Source organism: Macroventuria anomochaeta (assembly GCF_010093625.1).
Source record: "Macroventuria anomochaeta strain CBS 525.71 unplaced genomic scaffold BU25scaffold_31, whole genome shotgun sequence".
In the NCBI taxonomy this organism is placed as follows: domain Eukaryota; kingdom Fungi; phylum Ascomycota; class Dothideomycetes; order Pleosporales; family Didymellaceae; genus Macroventuria; species Macroventuria anomochaeta.
The window spans coordinates 32,978-60,497 of record NW_022985392.1 but is presented as its reverse complement, the minus strand read 5'-3'; the positions used below and the strand labels follow the sequence as shown (position 1 = coordinate 60,497).

Sequence of the window (27,520 nt, the reverse complement as noted above, 5' to 3'; positions counted from 1 at the left end):
ACTTTGCAAGATCTTATGTGCTAATGGGCGGTCCCGCTACGATACGAAGACGTACATGCACAACCCCCCACGCCATAGAACCCTCGTTTCTGCAAGGCAATGAGTGCATATCCGCATGGTATATACATTGGGATGCGTGCTGAGGTCGAACATCAACGCAAGATTCCAAGTAGAGGCGCGAGAAAAGATAGGAAGGTGTCGATGTAGTACATTTGTACTAGGATAAGCTTTCACATACTATGGGTGACAGAAATAACGAACGAAATGATTTGGTATCGACGCAAAACCTCAGAAAATTCCCAACAAACCAACGCTCATCACTCGAAGCCGCCTCTCGGCTCGTGTGCCACGTTCCTAATGTCTTTGGTCTCAATGCGACCCATTCCCTTGTACATGTCGTGGCGATCGATCAGACTGTTCACTGTGGTGGCAGGCACAATGTTGTACTGGTCACCATCACTGCTGACAGTCTTGATCTGTTCAAGCTCGTTTTTGTCGAACGTCGCTCTGTTTGGGCTGTCCACTGCTATCGTTGGAGCCTGTTGCTCCCCGCTCTTCCTGTAATCAACAGCTAGATCCTGCATCCTCAAATCAAGATCTAGTGCCGGTCCACTTGGAATTTCACCCACGCTCTTGGAGCGAACGGGTTCGAGGCCATGGAACTCTTCACCTGTGGTAGTCGATGGCAAGACCTCGTTCTGTGGGACTGAGAGTGAGCGCACGGGGTCTTCAGATCCTGGGAGACTGTTCGATTGTCCCTTCTCGTGCTTATGGCTCTTGGACCAGGACTTGAATTTGAAAGCATTAAGCCAACCAGGTCGCTTCTCTTTCTGACTGTTGTAGCTGTTCTTGTTGTTGCTGGGCCGCCTTACTGGCTTTGGTGGGTTCAAGACGTTCTCGGCAGCGAGCTGGATGGCCGTCTTCTCTTCCGGACCACTTGAACCCCTCTTCTGAGCCACCTCGGGATGAGCTCGTAATTCGTAGTCTGACTTCCGCCGCGCACCAGCTGCACCGCCTACTGGCACGCCAAGAGAAGCTCGGTGGTTAGCAAGGGACGTCTCCCTTAGCTCATCGTTGATGTATTGAAGTGCTGTATCAGCAACCTCGATGTACTGCGGATAGTCGATCTCGCATGCCTCGCGGATGAGACGCAGCTTCTCCCAATCTTGTTGCACGACGGGCCCTGAGAGCTCCGGATGCCATGCCATAGAGCGGATATCGCTTTTCATTCCTCGATCAACCTGCTCATTCACACCGAGGAGGTTTATCAGACCGTCGACTTCGATACGGACGGCTCTGACAAACTCGTCGAATTTCGTGGTGTCTTTGACAGTCCAGTGATTTGTAGTCATGCTCATGGCTCGTTTGATGTTGGCCCGGGCGCCACTCTGTCGGACAAGATCTTGAAGCAAGCCATACTTCTCACGGAAGGCCTCCATTCGGTTTGTGTCCAATGCTGGGTGCTCGAGCATGTTGAAACGTTTTGGACTCTTCAAGCCATACTTTTCCATCAATTCATCTCTTGAAAGATGGCCCGGTCGACCGGCGATCTCGTTCAGCGCTTTCCTAACCTTCTCATGAATCGCACCGTCTTCCAGACGGGCATCTCTTACACCGAAGTTGACTGGAAGATGCGGATCGGGGTTTGTGATTCCAGGGTGGCTTGGGATCATGTGCCTGGCGATAGTCGCAGGTGGGGCAGAGATACCAACTGCATCGCCAAAGATGAGCAGTCTGCCCTGCTGCACACCCAATTTTGCTAGCGCGACTTTCTGCGCATGGTCGTTGTCCTTGGACGGATGGATGAGGTTGAAGGCTTCGACACAAGTGCTGAATTGTGTTGCAAGCGAGAAGACTTTGTCCAAGATCTGTGCTTTGGTCGGCCCAGATGTATCACCCTCGATCCTTTCAGTGGTTGCTTTGGAGCTCATTGCGGGGCGGGGTAGCTAGAGCTTTGCAGCTAAGCAGGCCTTGTTGGGTGGAGGGAGAACTTCGAACACAACTGGGGTAAAAGAGTTAAGGTCCGAAGGAATTGACTTGAAAGACAGGGGAAATAGCCCTTCATGAAGCTAAAGCAGTAAATGTTGAGTTTGTGCGCATGACGTCTGAGGAGCTGTTCCAAGCCTGATCAATGGTGGCGTCCAAGTGTGGCGCAGAGACTGCACCCAAGAAGCGAAGGTGCGGGGTCTGAGCTGATCAACACTTGAAGGCTTTTCGAAGCGCTGCAATTCGTGAGCTTGGTGCTACAGCACCAAACAAGCTTCAATACCCTAATTGCTCCTGCAGAGTCACTCGTCACCGCCATATGCTGTGGCGCGACACGTATAATTGAGGTTGGTCACGCAGGCTCCTCTAGCGGCTGTCGGCAGGATGCAAAGAAGGTTGGCAAAGGATTCACAACCTCGTACCAAAGATCTTTTGTGACCACATTGCTCCCAGCTTGCCAAAGGTTATCAAGAAAATGCAAAGGACAATGGCGTTGAGCTGGCATTCGCGAGGAGTCGGACCGGTGAACATCATCTCCGTATGAGGGAACATTGCAAGCAATTACAATTCGATATCCAGTGTGTCCAGACGTTTTGTTGAACGTGGAACGGTTGGCACTGGGTAATTGGAATGCGTAAGTGTGAAAAGTATCGGTTAAAAAGAAGGGGTATCTCGTAATTATCGGGAAATCGGTCACTGACCGCCATCGGTGGGGAGATGTCGATGCAAGTAATCGCTGTCGTCAAAACCGTAATGTTGTCTCGTCTGCGTTCAATACCATCATCTTGGTGTCATTGCAGTGTCGTCGGACACACGAAGGCTCAAATGTTAGAATACGGCGCTTTCCTATGTGATTTGTCTTCGCTGACGCTCCCAACGGTGCTCCTGTCCCCGTCGCTCTTCGTTTTCGAAAGATTGTCGTCTACACTGAACTCTTTTCTAACGAAGATGCCGCTCGGACTACGACCACGGACCATGATCCTGTTCCCTTTCCCCTGGATGGTAGCGCCAGCTTCGTCGGTAATGATGCCATCTTCGCTGTCGCGCTCTGGGTCGATGATGGTCTCGTCAGCGCCTCACCCACGACTGAAAACGGCAGCTGATGCATGTAGTCTGTCACTTCGCCAAGTGAGATGGTAAGACCCATCTGGTCTTGTTGTTTCTTTTCGTGAACGATTAAAAATAGGTCCAAACAGCCGCACGAAAAGATTACAAAGCATAGGCAGACAAGCACAGACGAAGCCGACATTGGCTTCAATGACAGACCAAATAGTAGCCGGGATCGGGCCCCAGGCGGGATCGGGGTCGCTTGCGGATGCTGCAACTGTAATTGCGCGATGGATGCGAAAGTGACGCTAAGTTCATTACTTATTCGCCCTGAGATCAAGCACCAGTGCCGAAGACCAGACAGATAATAAGCTTTTCGGTACGATCCATAGAAATTTTCATAATCTAGGGTATGGGCATCAGAAGTAACGCAAAGTCTGTCGAGATCTGTGTGGTTGCGTATGATATCCATCGAGGTTCGCTCTTGAAGCACAGCCTCAGCCACCTCGCTCTATATATATTCATCCCCAGGTAGGGGGATCTCTTTGTCATGCCTATATATAAACAGGCAGAACATCATTCATAGGAATGGCGAAGATCCGGTAGTGCGGACATGCGATTGATATCTTGTTGAACATGAGGATGACCTTGTACAAAATGTTCGCACCATAGAACCACTTGCGTGCGGTCATGTGTGTATTGGGATCAAGTGTCTTCCAGTGTCGACCGTAACCGTACACAAAGGCTGAGGATAGTGTCAGCTTCGTGTTAAATTTCCAATACCTGGACGAAGCGTACCTTGACATTCTGTTAAATACAGCAGGCCTCAGGAGATCAAAGCTTCAATGATCATGTAGTTATCCATCCCCAGGCCACTTCTTTTGGTTAATCTTTATATCAGTCATGCGCCCATCAAGAGTGCTGCGATTACAACCGCAAGCACCGAAGTGAGCCACAAACCTCATCCTCACTGTACAGGCCCTTCAGTACCAAGGCCTATGTTGGGCCCCATCAATGAGGGCCAGTCGAACGTCAAAATTGAGGTTGAGAGGTACGGGGAGTATGGTAGACGTTTCGTCCAAAAGAGACATGAGCGACATGAGAAGATCCTTCAAGCATAATGGGCGTAAGGCTACACACAAGATCGAAAGACCCTTTTCCAATGCCTTGCACGCGCAGGGTTTAGAGCAGATCGATTGCTGATAGGAGTCGAAGCGAAGGAACTGCATTACGGTTCCTCGGTCCAAGATAGCTACGCAGCGAATAAGCAAATGTACCTGTATTACTCCACCACGTGCCATTGGTTAAATCGATATTGTTCTCGGAAGGTGGCTGTGAGGCGGCAGGACGGCAGTGCCGCTTTACAGTCCAAGTTAACATGGCGTACAGCGGCACAATCACCGAATGAAATGGCTGCATGATATCATTAGACCTGACGATTAGCATGAGCGTGAATTTGGGCGACTGAAAACTCTGCCTCTCAACTCATGAACACGCGTGTTCGCAGGCCAAAGCATTCAGGCCAAGGCTGGCAACGTGTATTTTGAATCAGCGTTGCATTGAAACACCACCGTCATTATTTCCGATGCTTGAATGCTCCTTTACGATGCTGGGCTTACAACAATTCTAACATGTCAGCAATCACATCATCTTACGGCAGGGCTGGCAAACACAGTACACAGCAGCGCGCATAACTCAACAGAGACACCACAGTCCGCTAGCGTGTACAGCATTCCAAGATGGATACCGCGAAGCAGGTGTCGCTAAGTGATGAGTAACCTGGATAAGTCAATCCCACTCGTAGGTTTCTAGAAAATGTATTGGTCGACGCTAAAACGGCCGAGGGCCTTTCCTTCAAGAGTGCAGCCCTCGCACTTCCACGAGTTTGAGCTCAGCACTGCCTTTTGAACTTGAAATGATGCAGCCTCTTATTTTGACGGCAGCAGCTGTAGCTACGCTGTTCGGCTCGGTCACTTCAAGTTCACTGCAGTCGGGTCAAGTGCAGACGAGCATTGTGGAACCACCATTGGTCATGGAGCATCGGACAGGACGAGCGTCACCGAGTTCTTGGGTATTAGATACGCTGAAGCATCAGTTGGCGAGCTGGGGTTTGCGGCCCCGAAGAAATACATGGCGCCTCAAGGCACTGTCACTGAGGCTTCTGAGTGGATATGTTTACTTCTTTCCGGTTCGACACTGCTGTGGCTTGTGCTAATGATACTAGTCAGCGTATGTACACCTGAATAACTCCTAATTATCTAATATTGATCTCTAGATATCGATTGCCCTTCAAACAAGCCACCAGTGAGCGTATTCCCAAACTTCACTCAACCTTCTGAGTTGCGTGTGTGGAAGGACTTCGCCGCTCAAAACAGCAACCCTGCGTCCGAAGACTGTCTGAAGCTCAATGTCTGGGCGAAGAACGCCGGAACTGGTATTCCTGCATGGAGGGCGTAAGTATTTGTTTTCAGTATAACAAGTATCTACTGTTAACCTCTGTATAGGTTTCCAAATCCCTGGCCCACACAGTCCACTGTACAACTGACAGCCAAGACGTAGTCGTAGTCACGCCGAAGTGAGTTTTCTAGATATGTCTATGTAGTTCTTTACTGACAAGAACAGCTACCGTCTCGGTGTGCTTGGCTTCTCAGGTGCTCCTGGTGTTGAAGCAAATGCTGTGCCTAAGGATCACTTCGCTGCTGTTGAATAGGCACAGAATAACATCGCAGCACTCGGTGGCGAACCGGAGCGTATCTTCATCTCTGGTTAGAATGCTGGAGGAGCAAGCGACGATTACTGGTCGTTCGCTTGGAAGAAGGACCCCATCGTTGCCGGTCTCATTCCTGTCTGGAACATCACTGGGCTTTTTGCTCAACACACCGGACTATGCCCAGACTCTGTGGTACAACGTCTCGCAGACGGTCGGTTATGGTGGGCCTAGTTACGATGCCGCCACGGTTCTTTCCTGCGTACGATGTAAGGATACCTCGGCCCTCCTCGCTGCTGCTGCGAAGGTTCCTACACAAGCCTACACAGGCACTTGCTCAGGCAGCTTTCCATCTTACTGTAGACAACGTCACGGTCTTCGCTAACTACCAGCAATTGGCCGCCTCTGGTAACTTTACTAAAACCCCTCTTTTGACAGGTAACGCTGATCAGGAAGACGGATGGCACCGAATCCCAGAACGGGCCGCCAAGCTGAACTTCACCAATGCTCAATGGGACCTCTTCACTGAGCGCGGCTTTACATGCCCGGTAGCTTTGTCGACAAAGTACAGAGTCCAACACGGCGTTGCCATCTAGCGCTACTGTACAACTCGACTGCAGAGTTGCAGTGCTGCATTCCCTCGGGGTTCGAAGAAGGGCTTGACACAGTACGGCTGGCCTGCTGGCAAGGAGACCGGTAAATTTCATTCACGATCTCGAGACGATAATGCTAAGAAATTGAGTAGGTAAGTCTCGTTGGCCTCGCATACAACAACAGCCCATAGTCGACGTTCTTCGAGGCAACAACGTACGACAAGGCCTGCCCTGCAAAGAACGACCCGCTTCCCGGACGTGGAGCACTCTAGGGCAACAACAGATGAACGACATAACATGTACAGCATTCCATCAATAATCGCTAATAAGCATCCCATTTGCCTTGTGCAATGTGCGGTCACTTCTCCCCTCTGCGAAAGCGACTGTCAAAGGACTCTCAGCTGTGTTGCCGCGGTCTGCATTACTCGCCCCGGCAAGCCTGTTCCATCGTGTCATTCGGTAATTGAAGTCGGAATTCGTGCTCTGCCTTGGCAGTAGCCGGTACGCTTTGCCAGTATGAGGGCCGTGGTCAACGTTCTGGATGTTACGCCAGATCACTTATCCGTGAACTGACTCGAGATGATGGCCCTTCAATGATTCGTGGTGATATTCGCTCTAGGATTCGCCTGATTGGCCGGCAATCTATAAGATTTTAGTTAATTGCCGGGAGTTCAGTACTGCATTGGGCCTGCCACATACTCACTAACGAGTCACATAAGCCAAGGATCAGTATCCCTGGAGAAAGGTATTGAACCCACTTATTGACACGTGCCTCGGGGGCTAAAGCAGGCCCCCACTTCAACCTCCGTTTCCAAATCTCCCACCTTTACGTAGATATAACTTGTAATTGGCCCGTCGTTTGACCTACAGTTAGAAGTGCAAGAGCTGGAGGTCAAGAGAGAGAACTGAAGAACTGCTGGTCAACATGAGTACCTCAGTTGGTGCATGGCGGTTCAGTCCTCTAGTCACAGAATTTCCCGCAAATGTTCTACCCAACATTGGATTCTGGAACGTCAGCAATGGCACCTGGGAGTACCAAATCCAGCTCGCATGGCCACTGAACTGGACCACTCCGCTTGAAAACTCTACGGTAGAGACGATGTAAGAAAAGACACGCCACATTCCTCAACCTCAATATGTCCTCAATGCAATGAATCATCACCATCAAGAACAGCCAAGGACTAATGCACCAAAGGTACGTCCTCGACGGGAACGCCCAAGGCCTCTCAGCAACCGAAGCCATCCGCCGTCGGCGCCCCGTCGAATTCAACCAACCTGACACCATCATCGTGTCCATCGGCTACCCGGACACCATCGAAGACTCGCCCTACAGCACATCCCGCTACAGCGATATGCAACCGCCGGTATGCGTGAACTGCACAGCACCCGCGATACCCGGCGTACCATCCAACGCCGACGGTCTGATTTCTTTCATCGACACCGCTCTCCGGCCTTGGGTGCAGAAGGAGGTTTTCAAAGCGGCGACGTTTGATCGAGATGCGCTTTATGGCCATTCATTCGCAGGCCTGTTCGTTCTCTACGCTCTCACCACGCGGCCAGATCTGTTCGACACGTTTCTCTCCGCCTCACCCGCCCTATACTGGAATGACGACTACGTGTTCAACCACACCGACTTCCTTGCGCCTCTTAAAGCCAACGATACCTCCACCTCCCCTCACATCAGCAACAGTACCAAACCGGCATTCCAGATCAGCTACGGCGGCCTCGAGCAGTTCCCGAAGCAGAGGAGGAAGGAAACCGATGAGGAGTTCGAGTTCAGGAAGAGTATCCTGGTGCCGCAGAGGATGACGGATTTGAGTAATAGGTTGTATGAGGAGTTGGTGGGGTCCCCAGCGCTGAGGGACGTGGGGATTAATGTGTTTCCGAATAGTTATCATGCGACTGTTGGAGGTGCGGCATTCGCAGATGGGATTGATTATTTTTTGGATTGGTAGATGGGAGGTCGTTTGAGGCGGTGGATAGCGAAGTGGGTTCTACTTTGTTTAGCACTACTTGTCGGTTGTTGACAATTGCAATTTCCTGCTCTAAACATCCTCCTGTTGAGCGACTAATCCGTCTTCCTGTAGTATCGACACTTTAGATGGACACTGCAGCCCGAGTCCTCTCTCAGCACCCATGACGACTCGGTGACAAAATTCGCTGACTCATAAGGGCCGCCCTTGCCAATAAGTAGCCCACCAATGCGCATCGTCTCAGCTTTGCAGACAGCCTCGAGTTCCGGCGCAAAATACTCCGCCTCGGCTTTGTAGTCGCCAGACCCCTTAACATGTAAGCCGAAAGGCCGAAGTTGCAAGCTGCAACTGTCCAAGCCTTGTATCTGGAACGCCCAATTCGTGCCTTTTGCAGTGTTCCAAAAATCCTCGATATAGAACGATTTGGTAACGATCAGACTCTGAAGGGTCGAGCCTAGATGAGGTGTAATCTGGGTGATGGGGCGTCTGATGTCTAACGACCAGTGGTGGTTGTAGCTGCGGTATAAAGGGTCTGATTCCCTTAGATATACTCTATCGGCCCCTAAGTCGGCTAGGAGCGTCAGATTCGCAGGTTTCTTCAGGGCGATAAGCTGAGAACATTCGCTTTCATCGACAATCTTGGTCCAGGTGCCCCAAGAAACTTCCCATTCGGCTTTGGAACACAATTGTGATAAACCCTCTGCGAGCAAAGTTTTGTTGGTAAGCACCCACTGAGGTAAACCGTACGTGAGTGGATGGTTGATAGGCGTTGTGGTGTATTGCACTTCGAATTTATCATGGTAGCGCTCGTACTTCCTTGGGATGTGAAGGCGACGTGTTTGTTGCCACAGTTCTGGTAGATTGTATCTCGCAGCTCGCGCGGCAGGTCTGTGAGCGAGGTCGGACACCGGCGAAGATGTCGAGCATCATGCGGTGCATCTATTGCATGGTCGACTGCGTTAGCTGAGGGTGTTGATTGTGCCATAGTATTGGCAGATGGAATAGACATGATGTGGATTCAGAAAGAGCGTACTTGAAAAGGACCTAGTATGTTTGTAGACGAAAGAAATCAAGTTTTTCTCTTGCGACGAGAAGCATCCCACTGTTAAAATCAGCTTAATCCTACGTACCAAGCCATTAAGGCCTCCAGCTGTTCGATCGTGCTCTCGAGCGAATCGAGTTTGGCGAAATGAGCGCTCCCCGAATGCGTTCAACTAGCAAAAGAAGAGTGACATGCGTCCAAAGTACTGGACTTACTCCAGGCACCATGATCAAGAGTGCCATCGAGGGCGTTGGTGTTGAAGCGCAGACGCGTTCGCGGTGACGCCATTGGCTAGCATGTCTCCACACGAGCTCAGCCCTACGACCCGGAAACTGTCCTCAACTCGCGTGTTGCTGCCTCTACTACCGAACATCGTCACATTCCACTATGATCCAGGCATTCTTACAGCGCCTGGCCCGCTGGCTGGACCGGCCGCTCTTCCCGTGGAGGAAGCTGGTCGTCGGCTTCTCGCTCGCTGAGTTTGCACTCGAAAACTGGCTGCTCTTCCGCCAATACCGCGTCTTGCAGCGCACTACTGTTCCCAAGGCTCTTGACAAGGAGATTGATCAGGAAACGTTCATCAAATCCCAGGTAAGCAAACAGCGGGTTCTTTTGGCATTTCAGGATTTTCAACTCCAAACCGCACCCTGGAGGCATTCAACATAGCCAGCGCACTCGGGATCGCAGAAGCGCTCTGTCTCACGTTCAAGGGCTGACATAGTACAGGCATACGGCCGCGCAAAGGCCAAGTTCAGCTTCGTCTCCGCTCTCTTCAACCAGGGCAAGCACCTCGCTACCCTCTATTTCAACATCTACCCGATCCTCTGGAGCGTCGCCGGCTCGCTCATCGTCCGCTATGCTCCCGCCAGCCTTTCCGGCGAGATCCCTCGGTCGCTACTCTTCATATACCTCATGACCTGGGCCGAGACCATCATCGGTCTGCCCTTCTCGTATTACCACCATTTCGTCCTCGAGGAGAAGTACGGCTTCAACAAGATGACTATCAACACTTGGGTCACGGACATGATCAAGGGCCAGGCTCTCGGCCTTGCCTTCGGTATCCCGATCGGTAGCGCTTTCCTCGCCATCATCAGGAAGACCGGCCAGAACTTCTTCTACTACCTGTGGGTCTTCATGCTGGCTGTACAGATTCTCGGCATGACCATCTACCCGATCCTCATCGTCCCGTTGTTCAACAAGCTCGAGCCTCTCAAGCCAGGCAAGCTCAAGGACTCGGTCGAAGCGCTCGCCTCGAAGCTCGAATTTCCCCTCTCCGAACTGCAGGTCATCGACGGCAGCAAGCGCAGCGCACACAGCAACGCTTACTTCACCGGCCTGCCGTGGATCGGCAAGAAGAAGATTGTCATCTTCGACACGCTGCTCGAGAAGAGCTCTGACAAGGAGGTCGAGGCTGTTCTTGGGCACGAGCTCGGTCACTGGAAGATGAACCACACATCGCGGATCTTGTTCATTGCTCAGGCGCATCTGTTCTATACCTTCGCGCTGTTCTCCGTCTTCATCAACAACCGCTCGCTCTTTGCAGATTTTGGTTTTCACAGGGAGCAGCCCAACATTATTGGGTTCATACTGTTCAACGAGATCCTGTCGCCTACAGATGCGCTTTTCAAGCTGGGCATGAACTTCTGGACTCGCAAGATGGAGTACGAGGCTGGTATGTATACCTCCAAATGTCTTGACTACCTCCGGGCTAACGTATCGGGCACAGACTCGTTCGCTGTTGACCTCGGCTACCGCAAGGAGCTCGGTGCTTCGCTGCTCAAGCTGCAGATCCAGAACCTATCGAGCATGGACGCTGATTGGTTCTACTCCTCCTTCCACCACTCGCACCCAATCCTCACTGAACGCCTCCGGGCTATGAACTGGTCCAGCAACGAGAAGCTTGTCCAGGAGAAGGCAAAGGACGAGGACAAGGCCGTGAAAGCCTCCGATCGAGAGCTGTAAGGCTTCATCGTTGGATTGGACAAGCGTCGAGCGAGGAACCGGCGCTATCCTGCGCGATTGAAAATACTGGACAAGAGCGCGCAAGTCGCTGGGGGCATGTGCTGAAGACCTCCAGAGTGGTCTCTAATAGCTGGTGTCTTGAGTGGTCGCACCTGCGAATCTCGGAGTGTGCCCTCGAACGCTAGAAGCCGCTGCTCGCCGTGGGCAGTACTGACTGCCTTCAGCCTTCTCCATACCCATCACCACTCCATAGAAAATGTGCAATCCCAAACGCCGCGCTAGTGGTATCATCTCTCTCTTTCAAGCTCACGCCTTCTCCGCCCTCTTCTTCTCATTCTCCTTCTTCCTCAGCGCATCCCTCTCCTTCTTCGCCTTCTTCCTAGCCTCCTTGTCCAACTTGGCATCACCACCCTTGCGCTTCTCCCCCGTAATCTCAACCTCGGGCTCCTCGCCCCCTTCCCCAACAACATTTGTCCGCTCACCCACTTCGCCCACCTCCATCTCGCCCTGCTCCCGCTCATACGCTTCTTTGTCCTGCCACTCGACCTCCACAGTCCCCGCCTCCGCATCCGTGAACGTCGTTTTCCTGCCGCGACCCTTCTTACCTTTCCACTCCTTCCCGTTGTCTCCTTCAAGACCCTCTTCTTCCGGCTCCGGTGTGAGCTCGGGCTCGAGGTACTCGCCGCGCAGCCCAGCTGCGACGCGACGCAGGTTGTGCAGTACGACGCCGCCTGTCGGACCGCCGTGCGAGGAAAACGTTACGCCGGTCGGGGTGATGAGTGCATCGGGGTGCAGGTGTGGGTGCGACTCGGAGTTGGTGATGTAGGTTTGCAGGATTGTGGAGGCGGCGGAGATGCTGATGGGTTTGCTGGAGATCAGGCGGTGCGGTGGGGGCGCGTCGGGAACCATTGTGGCGGTGTGGTGTTCGCGAAGGCTTTGGAAACTTGAGAAAGGGCGGCTGTAGAGACTGTGTATTGTGTGCTTTCCGGTGTTGGGTGCTGCGAATTGAAGCGGGACTTTTTTGCGCGGCTATGCACGGACTACCGTGTTGTGAGCAGTCCGTGCGCGTCGTCACTGAATGCGCCCGAAGCGTGTTATACAGCAATATTTCTCAACACCACAACACAACAACAATGACAGGCATCAAAGAAGCACTTGCAGAGTGCGATACTTATCCTTATGAAAAAAGAAATCCCTTGGACAGAATTAGCCAAAAAGCAGGGTGTTGTTTGCTCAACTTTGACATGTAAATACCAAGGGCAAGACACAGTCCCACAAAGAAGCAGCTTTGGCACGCTGCAACTTGCAGCCACAAGAGGAAGCAGAGCTTATGAAGTACATACATAAAACTTACAGAAGCTCACTCACCACCTACAAGAGAGATAACACAAACTATTGCCAGTGTCACGAAGATGCTACGAGTAGGCCCTTTAGGACTCGCTAGGAGTCTAAATCAATTACTACATACGGTATCTAAGTAGGTACAAGACGTTGTGTACCGAACAGAACTCTACCAGCAATAGTCTATATACTTACGCGTGGGTTTGTTCGGTTACCGGTTAATAATCGGAACTGAGTTGGATAGGTATCGGGGTTGCAAGTCCCAGAGCGGGGCTTGCAGAATTCTAATACTCCCGCTTCAGAGGTTGCAGGTCCGCTCCGGAGGTGAACGGAGGTTGTACGTCCGCTTTGGAGGCGTGTAAGGACGCTGGGGATTTGGTGCGTACGGTCAGGGACAGTACGGAGCGGATCCAGATATTGTCAGGGGATCTGGAGAGGATACCGTGACAGAGCCATTGTGTAACGCCTTCGACCAAAAGCGCTCCGATAATGTGTGGTCCCTGCGGGACTCAGCACACCGCTCTCCTTCCTGTTGCTAACTACCTCTGTGTCACCTAGACATGGGTAGTTCCAATTCCCCTCTGAACTGTATATTTAATCAGTCCGACACAGTCGTTAGATAGAGCAGTTTTTCTGTATCCTTTTGTACAAGACTTATAGGTGTAGGGAATTCAATCCTAGTGTTCTCAACGTCCTAGCACTCCCATATGCCTTGTAGTGGACTCACACTTACTTTGGACATCTTCCCTACTGGCCTGCATCGTTACATTGACTAGACAACTACCTGACTATTATGAAGGTTATTACAACCCGCCCGGATAGTCTACCCCTGACCACCTGAGCTTTGCTTAGGTGACTGTCAACCCCTACGGCTTTCTGTACCTCTGCTCATCCCCAAGAACCAATTGACTAGTGTCTACAAGCTTTGCTTAAGGCACAAATTGTAACAGAGGCTTAAACATCACCACATCAAGTGGCTGCAGTGTATGGGTACTGTGAGGCAGGTACTGTAAGGAGGTGCCTTGCACTATGCCTATATATTAGATACAGAGCCCAATATCAGCAGTTGTGCTGATATTGATGTTGTAACAACGCAGGCCAGTAGGGAAGATGTCCGAAGTAAGTGTGAGTCCACTACAAGGCATATGGGAGTGCTGGGACGTTGAGAACACTAGGATTGAATTCCCTACACCTATAGGTCTTGTACGAAAGGATACAGAAAAACTACTCTATCTAAACTACAGTATTGGAGTCATTAAGTATCCCATTTGGAGGGGAATCAGAAGTACCCTTGTCCAGGTGACAAGGAGGTAGTTTGTGACAGACAAGGAACGGTGTGCTGAGACCTGCAGGAACCACATTGGTATTGGGGCGGATACGGTTGTAGGTGTTACAGATGTACTTTTTGGCCATTTGGCACAATGGTGTCATCCTGACATGGCTTGCAGCCAATAACAATCCACCCAGTCACACCTCATGGAACCTCATGTGTCATCCTGACATGGCTTGCAGCCAATAATAATCCACCCAGTCACACCTCATGGAACCTCATGGAATCCCATGGAACCTCATGGAACCTCATGGAACCTCATGGAACCTCATGGAATCCCATGGAACATCATGGAATCCCATGGAACAACACAGAATCTTCTGGTTGCTGACAAATGATTACAAATGATTACAAATGCCAATGTATCTAGAACATTCCAGGAGCCAGCAGTCTGTCTATAAAGGCAGCCTGCCCTCCTGCTCAGATAACTCATGCTTGCAATTCAAAAACTCAATCCACTCCTTCAATTCACCTCAGTAACTCCTTCCTCAACTCACTCCTCACTGATCCTTTGTGGTATTCCCACACTTGATCCCTTCTTTATCACTTATCCTTTTTACCACTTGTGGTATCCCCACACTTGGTCTCCTCTACACCCTTATCTCCAACAAGCCTGAACCATCCTTCCACCAATCCTTCCATCTCAGAGAGCAGTTGGTATCCCCACCTGGCCCCCTCTCACAAATGGGGCTCTGCATTGTTACAGGTACACAGCCAGTATTATCTTGTGCCAGTGACAGTATTCTAGGAATTCTTCAGTCAAGTACCTCCCATGGCCATTCACAAGCAACAGGTGGTACTTTCTCCTTGCTTTGGCTGCCCTGAAGCGCTGGAAAACTTGCTGGAGCCAAGCAAGTCCAAGGCCATCATTTGTCCAGCTGCTCTAGGATACACCAAAGAAAGCCATGTGTGTGCCTACTATCACATCCTCTACCCAAGTGTCTTGAATGTTCTTTGATTCTGCCATATATATAAGGCCTGGGAGAAGAACTGTACCATTGGCACAAACGCATGCCAACAAGCTCACCCACTTGCAATTGCCATCCTAGAGTTGCTGCTGGAATTGCTTCTTCTTAAAAAGCTTTTGACTGAAGAAGCGCTTCTGTCAGCCTATGGCTCCTACTATGAAGCTTTTCTCATCCATATTGTATGTGTGCTCTGGCTGAACATTGTAGAACTCAATTTTTTCAGTTAAGTGTGTGAATTATTGCTGATACTTCTCACCAGAATTGGCATTGTGATGTTGTTAGTCCATAGATGTACTCCATTGAGGTGTGAGCTCATCTTCATGACGCTGAACCATCTAGTCAACCCAACTCATGGAGACCTGTTCTCCAGCAATATCAATAGCGAAATTCTGAACCATTTCCCTTGTAGGTGGAAGGTGTGCTTCTGTGAGCTTTTTGATGTACTGTACAAGCTCATTCTCCTCCTGTGGTTGAAGTTTGCAACGTGCCAAAGCTGCTTCTTTGCATGAGTTTGTCTTGCCACGCTATTTATGTGTTAAAGTTGAGCGCACAACACCATGTTTTTTTTGCAACTTGTGTCCAGGGAATATCTTCTTTGCATCCAAAGGTAGTACACTCTGCAAGGGCTTCCTCTAATCCTGTCATGTTGTGGAGCTGTTGGGGTTGATAAAATAGTGCGTGAGACGCGTTCGGCGCATTGAGTGATGGCGTGCACGGACTGCAGAAACACAGTAGGGTCGATGATGTGAGCAATTCCACCTCACAGTTGATGCTGTCGAGTCTCGTTATTGCTTCTACGTAGCATAATGCCTTCTCCTGGAACTTGCGACGCTGGATTGGATAACGGTGTGCACTGCGAAGGGCGGGGTAAGCTGCACAGCCCCAGGAGAGCGCCTCATCCTATTCGAAGCGGTGGGCTATATAATAACGATCAAAACTCGGATAACTCATGCCAAACTTCTCGATTGATGCGGCAGGTCATATGTACATGCCTGTATGTGGTAACTTATCAGGTAAGCCGTACTGACCAGGTGTAAAAGATGTCACCGTAAGTTCCCAGCTCACACGACCAGCATTGCACAAGGCCGAGAACAACTCAAAGTCCAACGTGCTGGAAGACCATCAAGCCTAGTTGAGGCCAAATGGAAGACTATTTGTACGAAACTCTTACGGATGATCAGATTCGACTGATCCAACTGCTGCCGGGCGAACTCGACGCACCTCTTCGATGCGAGTTTCAGATACACTACTTAGAGACACCGCCTCAATACGAAGCGCTATCATACACCTGGGGACCGGCCATTTATAAGAGACATGAAGACGTGGGCCTTGAGGCGTGTATCGGAGGATCGCAGTAGACTGACATGGACACCGCGCTCCGAGATGCCTCTGCTAGCGTGGGGTCACTACAGTCACTCGACAGGCTTAGCGATGACTTAAGACTTCCGGTGTACAGCAATGCTCGGACAGACCGGTATTTTATCTTCGTTGGAAGTACTATACTGGTACTCCAGCCAAACCTCGAGGAAGCCCTCAGACACCTTCGTTATGCTGACCGAAGCCGACTCCTATGGATCGACGCGCTTTGCATCAATCAAAAAGACGATCTGGAACGAGCGAAGCAAGTCTCTGAAATGGGACAGATTTTCGAGTCAGCAGCTTCCGTCCAAATATGGCTTGGAGGAGCTTGCGATAACAGCGACGACGCTTTCAGGTTCATCGAGACTCTGCCGCAACTAACGGCTGACCTAGAGCCTTCGCAGGATAATCTTCATCAAGAGTGGATTGCCTTCATGGACAGGCATGCGCCATATGGTTACTTCACGATGACCACGGTCAATCAGCTCGAAGCACTCAGCTACCTAGTGAATCGAGACTGGTTTTACCGTCGCTGGGTGGTTCAAGAAGTCGCCTTCGCCAAGGCCATCGTCGTTCAGTGTGGCAGATGTGTGGAAGGGTTGAGAGTATTGATTGGTGTGTATTGCTATGGCGAGGATCGATCGGGACTATATAATGGGAGTGGATAGCAGTGAAGCAAACCGAACTAACCGAATGAGCTGGACTATCAGTGCAGCGGGCCGTTGGCAAACACTGCAACGGACCGCTAGCGAACAAGATGCACAGTCCCTTGGCCAGACTTTGCTCATACCGTCAAGTTCTTACACAACCATAACCGAGAGCTCATATACGTCCTTCGCACATTCCATATTCATGGAGATATGTTCGACTGGACTAGTGAGCGCCACAAGGCCCCCGATATACGAGTCCAGGCAGCCTCACGGTTCTTATTCATCACGAATCACCTCCTTCGCAAACACACCAAAGGAGGCATTTTCCAACGTCTGATCAAGATTGATACGCTCGTTACACGTTTGTGTGACCTAGAAACCTCTGAGCCCCGCGATACGGTATTCGCTCTGATCTCACTTTCGCACGACGGCTCCGCTTCCAACAGTCTAGTTCCGAACTACACTAAGACCTCTTGCGAAGTCTTTGTAGACTTTGTTTGGTATGTGATATCCTCAAGCCAGTCCATGGACATCATCCTACGCCCTTGGGCCCCGCGAACCGTGAGCGTGCCTTCATGGATCCTACGCACAGGCGCATCAGACCAGTCGAGGCTCATGTTCCAGGACAAAACGCTTAATGGTATACACAATCACGAGATCCATTCAAACCCTCTCTACGCCGCAAGTGGGCGGTCGAGCCCTTCCTGTAGGATCTATCGTCACGCCTCGTCATACGCGCTGGAGACGAAAGGCTTCATCATTACGTCTGTGCGACAAACCCGGGGCGATGCAGTTCACGGCGACGTTCCGATTAGTTGGGGAGCGCTGGCATATAGAGAAAAGTTATGGTCCTTCCTCATTGGTGGCAAGACATTAGAAGGTCTCCCGCCTCCAGAAACATGGCGCGCCATTTGTGAGACAGTCTTCGCCGAGGGCAAACATTACTGGAAGCAAGGAACGCATGATATTCCAGTCCATCTGACTGAACTGATTGATGCGATTAATGGGTCAGCTCATGACGAATCTAGACTGTCCAAAGCTTTTCTTGCTTCCTTCCCACAGACGGAGAATCTTCTGCCTTTCTTGGAGGGATTGCGAACTTGCACATGGAACAGACGCCTGGTGGAAATTTCAACAGGAAATTGGGGTCTTGCACCTCTCAGCACACGCCGAAGAGATATTGTCTGCATCCTCATGGGCTGTAGCTTGCCTGTAGTGCTGAGGCCCAAAGGTGACCTCTTCACCATCGTCGGAGCAGCATACATGCATGGTATGAGCGATGGAGAGGCAATGGAAGGCTTGCGAGAGGGGAAGTTCGCGTTGCGGGATTTTGTTCTTGTGTAGGGCACGATACCGGGTCTTGAAGAGAAGGGCAACATGCGAGAGAAAACACTGTTGATGTAGGCATCGTATCTCCCATTTCATTCTCATATATCTTCGCTGGCACATAGTCCCAGACAGACTTTTCCTCCACACGATTGTAGAACATCATCATAACGTTGCCACTAATGGCAGGCCCATCATGAACGCCTCCCTTCGCCGGAACACCCACGCTTGCCGCTGACAATGTCAGAATCCGAGAAGACCACCAAAAAGAAAACGCCTTGTATTTATCAATCATTATGGAGCCCATAGGGAGCTGACTGTTCTGGCACAGGCTGGAGATCCTCAATGGTATCTTCATGTTGTATTGCGGTTACACGAAGCATCGAGGACCTCCAGGGTGCACCAAGAGACAGAGTCACGACTCAGTAGCCGTAGGGGCGACCTCCAGCTCGAGCCTCTTTAGCGTCACGCTTCAGGGCATCATACTGCTGAGCGAGGTCAGGGAAAGCCACCAAGGCCTCCTGGGCGGGCAGAGGAATGTCGGCCACCGTCTTGTCCCAACCGGTGTTTCGGCGGCAGGTTATGCGAATGAGCTCTTGCATACAGTTCAAGGCGACCTGAATCATCTTTCGTGTCCAGATGGGGTCCAGAGAGCCATTAGGGTGCTTGAGAGACTGTGTGTAGGGGTTGATGAGGACAGGCCAGGCGAAGTTCTCGCGAGACGGGTTGACGGGAGTAGGTGCACGCTGTCCATCACACTCTTTGCCCAGCTTGTAGAAAGCGGCCCAGAGTTGGTCGAACTGTTTTACGAAGGGATTAGCAGGAACGTCGAAAGAGCTGTTGCTGTCATGCTGGCCTTGGCGGAAGGCCATCTCTTGAACGGCGACAGACTCGGGAACGCCAGCCAGAGAGGAGGCCTGAGATCTTTGGTAGTTGTAAGCCATGGTGGATACGTGAGAAGCCGAGCTGATAGAAGTGCGAGCAGCAGTGCGGCGGGCGCCGTGATCGGCAGCGCGAGCGGCATAATTGGTGCGAGTGGGGGTGTTGTTGACGCTGAAACCGGTGAAGCGAGCCTGCTCTGGTGAGCCGTACGACATCTATCGTCAGGTCAGCTATGCCATTATTAAGGGAGATGTGCAAAGTAATTCAAGGCTCACATGCTGCTGTGGCATTCTTGAGCCGCTATAAGTCTGAACCTGCGACCTGGACGGAGTTGCTGGCAGCGCCGCCCCCTCGTTGTATGCAAAGAGGGAGGCAGAGCTGCCAGATGAAGGTGGTGAGCCTGACGAGGAGCTCCTTCCGTCATGTTCAGGGCCCGCTGTTGCTACCAGTGCCACATAGGGATTGACGGTCTGGAACTGCATTGCGGTCGAATTGCGAGTGGGACCTGCGTAGCTGAGCGAGTACTGCAGCGCACATGTGTCAAGAATCAGCACAAACACACCTGCTGGTGAAACCTACCTGATTGTCCGACATGGTCTATTGCCTCTCAATGTGATGTAACAGCGTGTATGGCTATAATGGTGAAGCAACAATGAGAAGCGCGATGTGGCTCACTGGAAAACGACGACAATGGTGAAGTGGTGGGGTGAGTAAGGCGAGTAAGGAAGCTGTGGTGGTTTTGTTTGGAGGAAGTCGCGCGAGGTGACGCCAAGCCAAACGAGTCGACCAAAACATCTCACGATAGCCGTTGAACCACACAACAGGACAGCTCAGTACTCTCGTCGGCGCTGGAGGGCAATTTACAAGGCCCATTGTGGGGCAAGCACGTTCGCAAGCCCATGGCGAACGTTCCAGAACAGCCGGAAGGAGAGATGGGACAAACGCAGCTCGTCACTCCGCGGAGAACGTCTAGTTCGAAACTTAAGTATGAAGTGTATTTACTCAAAGAAACAAGATTGATAAGACAGAATAAGTGAAATGGTAGACGTAAAGCCAGGGGGAGATCTGCAATATGCAACTACCTCGAATGCAATCGGTCTGACGAACACAATTGAGTAAAACGAAAACGTGAAGTAGGAACTGGAAGAGATGATTGAGAATTCACCGTACTCTCAGTGCGCGTTTGGCTCCCATAGCGCAATATCAGTGACTTTCACAAGTTGCTGGCCCCTCTTGATAGTTGGAACCATGATGAGATATAGCTCTTTGGCCCGAAGAACAACTTCAGGGGTAGATGACATCATGGTTTCCAGACAGAGGGGGGTTGGCAACTTGTGAAGTCATTATAAACGTTGTCTCATCCAGGATCCTTTAAGGCCACATAACCAAAAGCGGTCAAATGCTTGTCCCTCTCCTTCTCATTTCCAGTGTTCGAGCGCGTTGTATCGGTCAGCAAGCCCTGCCAACAGCGCACGGCCGGTGGGACTTCTAGTCCACCTTGTGCGCTCGGTTCCTCTCAGCAGCTTCTCTCGCCTGAATATACTGGTACTTTAGTCGAGCTGCCTTGAGCTCCGCTTCCGCAACTTCAAGCTCTGCCTGCAGCTTCTGGACCTCTAGTGGCTCATTGGAAGTGTTCACGGCATCTGTGATGTCCGAGCGAGCCAATGCACCCGGTGTGCCGGAGAATGTAGAACGAGGGCGAGCACGTACGGCACCGACGCGAGCGTCATCGATCTCGTCTTCGTCGGAGGGAATGGTCCTACTGATACGACGCCCAGGAATGCTGCGTTCGGTGGAATCGTGGACTTCACGACGCTTGTCTGTGTGCTTCTCCTTGCGATAGACGGTTCCATCCTCGGCACGGCGGAGACGACCCTCTGCGCGATGTTAAATTGAGTCACGTGCATCTGTTCGAACAACTTACGCTTTCGAGGAAGCTGCAGGCGAGTCTCATAAATCTCGTGATTGCGCTTGCGGCCGCGCTTGGTGCCCTTTGGCAGTTCTGGCTCATGCAGCTCTTCCAGATACGAGTCGATCGATGAAACAGAGGACTCGGACTCAGACTGTGGCGCTGGGCGATCAGGGTGTTCGTACTCGTCCTTCAGCTCCTTGATATCACTCAAGCGGCACCATGGATGCTTGGTCTCATGTTCGTCGACCTTGGCCCTAAGGCGTGCTTGGAACTCCTCAAGATTGCCGCCGTTGAGGCGTGCAATGGACTTGAGATCTTTGAGAAACTGAACGCCCCAGTTGCGCGGATCATTCTCGGTCTGATCCTTAATGTGGTCGCGTCGCTCGCAGTCCCATGCACGCATGCGGATATCTTCTGGGATGATTTCGAGAGCGGCCTTGACGTGGAAGTCGGTGGCGAGTGCAGGAAGGAGGCAGTTGACCAGATCCTGGGTGTCCGCGTTCAAAGTCGAGAAGCGTCCCATGGTGGCGGATTGGTAAAAGTGCTGTAGAGGTGGTGGTTGACGGTAATCTTGTCTTTGTATAAGCACGTTGCAAGATGAATCTGCTTGAAGTGGGAGAGAGATGAGAAGATATGCTTGGATCAAAGCTTCTACTACTTGAAGCAAAAGGGAAGGGGCTGCGCTTCCTTGGAAACATATGCGATCGCTCCTGCTTAAACATCGAAGGAAGGAGTAGCGTTAGAAAAAGAGAGTTGCGCTTACCGTTGGCAAACAGATCACGAACCCTGGTGTTGCCTTGTGCAGATCTGAGGTTGAGGTCGGAAGTGGCAGGGAGAGGAAGAGAGCTTCAGGAGTCTTGCGATATATATGTGCCCTGCACGTGCTTAGCGTGAAATTGCCGGCTTGTCAGTGAGTGCAACTGACGGCTGGTGGGGCGTGCATTCCGGAGCAAGTGAAGGTGTTGACGGCTAGCGCTACGCGTCCAACGCAAACTGCTTTTCGGTAAAAGATTCAGCGAAACGTTTGCAAGCAACTCTTGACGAGTGTGAAGGAATTATTGATACCAGTGAAATGATTCTTGAAACACCAAGATAGTATCTTAACATCTTGCTAGAAGTCGAAGGGAATGATCTGCATACAGCTATGGCTTCAGATGTAGTGTTGGAAAGAACACATTGAAGCAAGACCAGTAACACCCACCTTTACCTTCGCTCGCACATCGAAAGTAGTCGCATGTGACAAAGCATCGCAACATGTCTAAACTCCAGGACGGTCGACAAGAGACACGAGATGCACTTAGCATGGCAAATACCACTGGCATGCTGCTTGCGCAGGACGCCTAGCTACGCATTCATAATGATACAAGGTAGCAGGAAAGTTCTGGGAATTTCAAGTTCCATCGAAAATAGATTGTTCTTTGATGCGGAAAGGAGTTGATGGGATGAACATGAGAGGGAAGCATCGATCAAGAAGTGTTGAGGTCTGGAGCGAAGCTCATTCTCGGCAAAAGATCCCTAGATTTTCGCGAAAACCTGCCCTTCCCATCCATACATACCTTCCTCTTCAAACCCACCAGTACCTAACTAACACCATCACCACCACCTTAACAGCTCATAAACACAACAATGGCCCAAAAGCGCTCACATCCCGAACCCACCCCAACAATCCCAGAAGTTTTCCGCTCCGCCAAAATCGACGAACAAACCAGCTCTTTCATCGGCGCCTTCTCCCCCAGCCTTAGCGCCCCCGCACTCCAACGGCTCCCAGAATTCCGCACCGCAACGCACAGAATAGCAGCCTGGCGCAAGCCCTCGCGCCAACAATCTCTAACCCCATCAAAACCGCTCTTCGACACAGGTCACGACGATGACGGCGAGTCATGGGCCGGCGGACGCCTGGCACGTGTTCTGAACGACACGCAAGTGTCGGGTACAGTGGTTGTTGCGAGATGGTATGGGGGCCAGAACATTGGACCGGTGCGGTTCGCGCATATTGAGAATTGTGCGAAGGAGGCAATTTGGAAATGGAAGGTTGCAACGAGCGAGGCGGAGAAAGAGGAGACGAGTAAGAAGCAGAGGGTTGATGATGAGGCGAGGAAGAAGGAGTTAGTAGAGGAGTTGACGCAGAGGGATCACAGTGTTTTTGCGTTAAGGAAGCTGTTGGCGGAGAAGAAGGCGAAGTTAAGTGGGGAAAAAGCTGCACCGCCTACGCCGCAGAAGGAGGTGGAGTATGGGACGATGGGGTTGGACGTGTTGAAGAGGCTGGATAAGGCGAGGGATGCGACGATTGCGGCGATTTTGAAGCAGATGGATAAGGTGGATGAGGATTTGGAGTTATTGGAGGGGTTGGACGATGATGCGCTCGATGAGTTGAAAGAGATGGATCCGCCAAAAGAGGCTCATTCTGGTGAGTTGACCGAAGTTGCAACGACAAAGAAAGAAGACGTGGCGGACAATGCTGATGATGTAAAGGAAGAGTTGAGGGTGGGTGAACAGGATGACAATGTGTCCGTCACTGCGGAGAATGCGAGTATCTCGGATGAAACCTGCAACAATCAGTCTATAATCTTGAGGACTTGAGAATGGAAGACCTCAAGGAAGTGATTGCGGATCTGACGCCCGAGGGGCGCCGACAGGCACTCAAGGCAAAGAAGCGGGCAATAGCGAAAACCTTGCAACGGAAGAAGGTCTAGATAAGCAAGAGTCGGACGGGTTGAGAAAGGAAGAGCCCGAAGGTTCAAAGAACCCCATAGATGTGTCCAAAGATTGGACCGATGAACATTTCAGCAATCTGGACATTTTGGAGGAGCTGGTGAGAGAGGAACTTCAGTCAACCGCATCAGATGATCCAGAGGTGAAAGAGTCTTGGCGAGAGTTGATAAAATACAAGGGTTTGAAAGCAGGAAAAAGCAGGTGATCAAGTCATTGGAAGAAGCAAACCAAAAGCTTAGGGAAGCAAACCAGCGACTCAGGCAAACTGAAGGTTAAAGGGTAGCTGAAATTAAGTCCGGGGGGTAGAAAGATTGATTGCAAGCCATTGTGCTATGAAGGCTTAGTGGGATTCTGGGATGGAGAGGAGGTCAAGGTTTGGGGTGCGGATTTGGGGGAGCCGAGTTAGGGCGCCGGGGGGTGTGGGCATTTGCATGTTTATGATGGCGGTGGAGCGTTCCGATTGTTGGATTTTATCCTTGGGATTGGAGAAATAGATGTAGGAGAAGGAAGCTGGTGTCTGTCCTTTTGTACCTATCGAAGCTTGACGCGTAAATTTCAGTGTGAGGTTTGGAGCTGAACCATACTCGAGCGCACTTCCCCGCACGGCGTGGACCAAGGTTTGAATGCCATTAGATGTACATACGCAAAGACGAACGCAGGAGATACTCCTTGTGTGGAGAAAAGAGAGGCTGTTTTCAAGCCATTAACCGTCAGTTCAGCCCTTGCCCATCTCTTGCAGCATGGACTGCTCGAAGGTCCAAGGTGTGTTGTGTCGAGATGCGGCCCAGCAAATGCGTGCTAGAGCACAATGTCACGAAACATGTACAAGGCTGCTCGAACAGCATTGCGCTTTCTCGAACGGAACTACATGCTGTTGTGCTCGAAATTGCTTCGAGGATTGTTGTACATAATCTATGAGGCGCCAGCTATGCGTGCAATGTACAGTAGATATACAAACAGCGTCTCTTCTTACACCCTGGCGTGTTATGTCTTGGGCTTCTTAGCGTTGGCTGTGTCATGTTTCCACGGCCTTTGTCGGTGCAATGACCAGTCTGGCAGTCTGTCGAACAGGACTGAGGCAAGCTTCGTCGTCCATGGAGGGCGTTTCATCTCCCACCATCTGATGTCGTCCGTTGGCGCCACAGATCGACATCCTGCCCCATTGCCTGCTCCTTCCACAGCCATCCTGTCTCTCAATCAGACAGTTTCTAATGGCTCAAATTCCACCGTCCCCTGGTCAACCTCCTCATCAGCAGCTTCCTCCCCTTCTTCGTCCTCAGCCTGCACAAGAACCCATGTCTCCTCTTCCTCACAATATGGCTTGGGTTATACGTGTCTCTTGGGCCGCACCTGATCTGTACGCCAGCGAAGGCGGGAGACGCAGAGATCTTGCCGACGAGATCGAGGGTCTCCAAGGATGAGGCGACGGCGGTGGAAGGTGCGCCGGGGGCAGCGAGGGTGGCGGGCATAGAGGAGAGGGAGAGCATCGGGCGGCGGGCCTGAAGGAGGGACATATTACGGGCCCTGGGATTGTCAGTAGAGAGAGAGGTGTGGGTGGAAGGTGCGGAGCTGGTCGTACTGTTGCGCCATGGAGGGCTTGAGGAGGGTTGTTGGGCGCGCGACGGCGCGGAGGCAGCGGAAGGCGTTCATTGTGCCTCAGTTGCCTCGTGGGTAAGTGGCCACTGCAACCAACGGTTGTCTAGGAAGGAAATAGCGTTTGGGACGAAGGACTGGGGTTGACGACGCGACGCCAGAGACCTCCGCTCGCTCGCCGATAGAAAACCCGCGCTACCGTGTGTCAGCGGTCCGTGCGCGCGTCGAATCGCCTCAACGCGCTCACACAGAAGTGAGGCTGTAGAGCCACATGCAAAAGTAGTTATCACGAGATTTCTTGGTGGAGTGTTCTATAGACCTACACAATTAACTTTGACTACACATATCTTTTTGGAAGTGTGGAGGTGCGGCCACGGCATGTAGTTTTAGTAGGAGCTGCTTGGGGCAGCTCAGCAGGACAAGCACCACTACGGGCAGCCGCACCACCACGCTGCTTCTTCTTAGGCCTTTCCAGAGGTTTTGCAGCTTTACGCTTACTACTCTGGGGCAATAGAATAGCTTTTTTGCGGTCTTACTCCTCCCTTTTGCGTTGCTGTTCAGCTTTGCGCGCATCAATAGCTGCTCGTTCATCTGCCCTCTTCTTGCCACGCTCTTCCTTCTCCTTTGCACGTTTCTGACGGCTCTCTTTTGTAATCTTCTCCTTGTATAGCTTGTTAGCAGCTGCTAACTCTTTCATGCTGGCCTTCTCCTTCTCCTGTGCCTCTCTCTCTTCTTGCGCAAGCCTCATGCGAGTCTTGGCCTCACGGAAGGAACGATGAGTCCACAACATGTTACCGTGTCTGTGCGCGTGATGCACGCAAGCGCGTGATGCACACCGAACACCAACTACACCAAACTTCAACACCACATAACTTCATCAGTATGAGCGCAATCAAGGCTGCAATTAAAGCTAACGTACCTCACGGGTGAGTTGGCCACACAGGTGAGTCGGCCACTTTTGCCAAGACCCCACCAAACCTCACCCCATTATGGCCCAAAGTAGCCTACATTGGCACTGTACAAGGCAAAACAATCTGTAATACTACTTAGAGACCTCTTCTACATCATTCTTGCACATTTGCGTGTTGTGCCCTATCTTGCTGCACCGTCCACAGCGTTGTTGACTTGGTTCACCCTTATCAGCTTGCACTTGCTTCTTTGCCTTCTTTCCATCACTGCGCACCCCAAACTCCTTTAGAGTGGCCAGTCGCAAGCCATCTTCAGCTATTAGGGTCCTTTCTGCCTTAACTCACTTTCTTTTGTGTGATTTACATTGCATGGCAGCCTCATTGGCAGCTTGAAGCTCAGCAATCTCCTGTTGCGCCAACACCAGCTTGTGTGCAATTATTGCTGCCCCCTTTGAGACCTTTTCAAACACTTTCACCATAGAAGTTGGTGAGCTGTTAGTATGTCTCTGGATCCTTGTCTTCACAAGCGTTGATTGCGACCCAAGTTCAAGGGTGTTACTTGGGGTTTGTAACTGCTAGGGCTTGTTATTGGTAGGAAATTGGGGTGATGGAGTGCACAGCTTCACATCAAGGGCCATTATGACCTGTTCTGGGTCAAATGGAGCCAATCCAGTGCCTTGGCACCCTCCTTGGATATTGCTAGGAGTAAATGAAGCCGTAAAGGCTGCTATAAAGCATAGTAGGAACTCAGTCTTTGTTATGTGCATGATCCAGTTGCGCATGAGGTTTTTGGCTTGGCACCCATATGCCTGCTTCAAAGGTGCAAAACAACCCACATCAAATGAGTGAAGAGGCATGCAAATAGGTATGTGTTGAAGTTGTACTTTAAGCAAAGCTTGTAAGCACTATTTGATTGGTTCTCGAGGATGAGCTCTGGTTCTGGGACAGTAAGGGTAAGGCGCCTGGGTGAAACACCTAACAACGACTTGGGTGCAATGAGTAGTACAGAGTATACTGTCTGGCTCGAGAGCGGTTGAGATTCCAATAACAAACTTGATTGATGAGGTTGAACACGATGCCATAAGGGCAGCGTGTCTATGTGCTATATACTGTAATGAGAGTGAGCATATTTGTCATACTGACACGGCTTGCAGCCAACCAGTCCTTATACATCTGTCAACCCCTATTACCCCTATCTGTCAACCCCTATTACCCCTATCTGTCAACCC

At 51.2% G+C, this 27,520-nt stretch overlaps 11 protein-coding genes across 11 annotated transcripts; 6 read left to right on the top strand and 5 right to left on the bottom strand.

Annotated features, from left to right (window-relative positions):
• BU25DRAFT_413554 (uncharacterized protein) lies at positions 1-2,133 on the bottom strand. Its single transcript, XM_033707060.1, has one exon. The coding sequence runs from the start codon at positions 1,929-1,931 to the stop codon at positions 318-320; it is 1,614 nt and encodes a 537-aa protein (XP_033558487.1). The 5' UTR covers positions 1,932-2,133; the 3' UTR covers positions 1-317.
• A 3,344-nt stretch (positions 2,134-5,477) lies between these two features.
• Positions 5,478-5,743, top strand: BU25DRAFT_461163 (uncharacterized protein; the record flags this gene model as incomplete). The annotated part of the gene is made up of 3 exons (XM_033710420.1): positions 5,478-5,486; positions 5,538-5,608; positions 5,656-5,743. The coding sequence occupies 3 exons, from the start codon at positions 5,478-5,480 to the stop codon at positions 5,741-5,743; spliced, it is 168 nt and encodes a 55-aa protein (XP_033558486.1).
• Positions 5,744-7,180: 1,437 nt separating this feature from the next.
• BU25DRAFT_450691 (siderophore esteras-like protein IroE-like protein) lies at positions 7,181-8,288 on the top strand (the record flags this gene model as incomplete). The annotated part of the gene is made up of 2 exons (XM_033709711.1): positions 7,181-7,434; positions 7,529-8,288. The coding sequence occupies exons 1-2, from the start codon at positions 7,259-7,261 to the stop codon at positions 8,286-8,288; spliced, it is 936 nt and encodes a 311-aa protein (XP_033558485.1). The 5' UTR covers positions 7,181-7,258.
• Positions 8,289-9,735: 1,447 nt separating this feature from the next.
• BU25DRAFT_461161 (CaaX prenyl protease-like protein) lies at positions 9,736-11,310 on the top strand (the record flags this gene model as incomplete). The annotated part of the gene is made up of 3 exons (XM_033710419.1): positions 9,736-9,939; positions 10,075-11,020; positions 11,075-11,310. The coding sequence occupies 3 exons, from the start codon at positions 9,736-9,738 to the stop codon at positions 11,308-11,310; spliced, it is 1,386 nt and encodes a 461-aa protein (XP_033558484.1).
• Positions 11,311-11,463: 153 nt separating this feature from the next.
• BU25DRAFT_157338 (uncharacterized protein) lies at positions 11,464-12,312 on the bottom strand. The gene has a single exon (XM_033700687.1). The coding sequence runs from the start codon at positions 12,217-12,219 to the stop codon at positions 11,617-11,619; it is 603 nt and encodes a 200-aa protein (XP_033558483.1). The 5' UTR covers positions 12,220-12,312; the 3' UTR covers positions 11,464-11,616.
• Positions 12,313-15,975: 3,663 nt separating this feature from the next.
• On the top strand, positions 15,976-17,006 carry BU25DRAFT_413551 (uncharacterized protein). The gene has a single exon (XM_033707059.1). The coding sequence runs from the start codon at positions 16,314-16,316 to the stop codon at positions 16,974-16,976; it is 663 nt and encodes a 220-aa protein (XP_033558482.1). The 5' UTR covers positions 15,976-16,313; the 3' UTR covers positions 16,977-17,006.
• Positions 16,992-18,399, top strand: BU25DRAFT_413549 (uncharacterized protein). Its single transcript, XM_033707058.1, has one exon. The coding sequence runs from the start codon at positions 17,169-17,171 to the stop codon at positions 18,300-18,302; it is 1,134 nt and encodes a 377-aa protein (XP_033558481.1). The 5' UTR covers positions 16,992-17,168; the 3' UTR covers positions 18,303-18,399.
• A 232-nt stretch (positions 18,400-18,631) lies between these two features.
• On the bottom strand, positions 18,632-19,760 carry BU25DRAFT_493606 (uncharacterized protein; the record flags this gene model as incomplete). The annotated part of the gene is made up of 3 exons (XM_033711728.1): positions 18,632-19,381; positions 19,442-19,690; positions 19,746-19,760. The coding sequence occupies 3 exons, from the start codon at positions 19,758-19,760 to the stop codon at positions 18,707-18,709; spliced, it is 939 nt and encodes a 312-aa protein (XP_033558480.1). The 3' UTR covers positions 18,632-18,706.
• An 831-nt stretch (positions 19,761-20,591) lies between these two features.
• Positions 20,592-21,894, bottom strand: BU25DRAFT_374092 (uncharacterized protein). The gene is made up of 3 exons (XM_033704056.1): positions 21,842-21,894; positions 21,091-21,648; positions 20,592-21,043 (listed from the first exon to the last, which is right to left on the bottom strand). The coding sequence occupies exons 2-3, from the start codon at positions 21,599-21,601 to the stop codon at positions 20,655-20,657; spliced, it is 900 nt and encodes a 299-aa protein (XP_033558479.1). The 5' UTR covers positions 21,602-21,648; positions 21,842-21,894; the 3' UTR covers positions 20,592-20,654.
• Positions 21,895-22,914: 1,020 nt separating this feature from the next.
• On the top strand, positions 22,915-23,433 carry BU25DRAFT_301023 (uncharacterized protein; the record flags this gene model as incomplete). The annotated part of the gene is made up of 1 exon (XM_033701989.1): positions 22,915-23,433. A coding segment is annotated over one exon (519 nt), but the record flags the coding sequence as incomplete, so codon positions are not given.
• A 1,169-nt stretch (positions 23,434-24,602) lies between these two features.
• Positions 24,603-25,534, bottom strand: BU25DRAFT_413547 (uncharacterized protein). The gene is made up of 2 exons (XM_033707057.1): positions 25,370-25,534; positions 24,603-25,314 (listed from the first exon to the last, which is right to left on the bottom strand). The coding sequence occupies exons 1-2, from the start codon at positions 25,438-25,440 to the stop codon at positions 24,999-25,001; spliced, it is 387 nt and encodes a 128-aa protein (XP_033558477.1). The 5' UTR covers positions 25,441-25,534; the 3' UTR covers positions 24,603-24,998.
• Between the last annotated feature and the right edge of the window lie 1,986 nt (positions 25,535-27,520).

Bases quoted from the DNA above. Each gene is read 5' to 3' on its own strand.
- BU25DRAFT_413551 (XM_033707059.1), top strand. From the start codon at position 16,314: ATGGACACCGCGCTCCGAGATGCCTCTGCTAGCGTGGGGTCACTACAG.
- BU25DRAFT_157338 (XM_033700687.1), bottom strand. From the start codon at position 12,219: ATGGTTCCCGACGCGCCCCCACCGCACCGCCTGATCTCCAGCAAACCC.
- BU25DRAFT_374092 (XM_033704056.1), bottom strand. From the start codon at position 21,601: ATGGGACGCTTCTCGACTTTGAACGCGGACACCCAGGATCTGGTCAAC. The intron at 21,044-21,090 runs GTAAGTTGTTCG...AACATCGCGCAG, and splicing joins CCTGCAGCTTCCTCGAAAGC to AGGGTCGTCTCCGCCGTGCC.
- BU25DRAFT_413554 (XM_033707060.1), bottom strand. From the start codon at position 1,931: ATGAGCTCCAAAGCAACCACTGAAAGGATCGAGGGTGATACATCTGGG.
- BU25DRAFT_413547 (XM_033707057.1), bottom strand. From the start codon at position 25,440: ATGAACGCCTTCCGCTGCCTCCGCGCCGTCGCGCGCCCAACAACCCTC. The intron at 25,315-25,369 runs GTACGACCAGCT...TGACAATCCCAG, and splicing joins AAGCCCTCCATGGCGCAACA to GGCCCGTAATATGTCCCTCC.
- BU25DRAFT_413549 (XM_033707058.1), top strand. From the start codon at position 17,169: ATGTTCGACTGGACTAGTGAGCGCCACAAGGCCCCCGATATACGAGTC.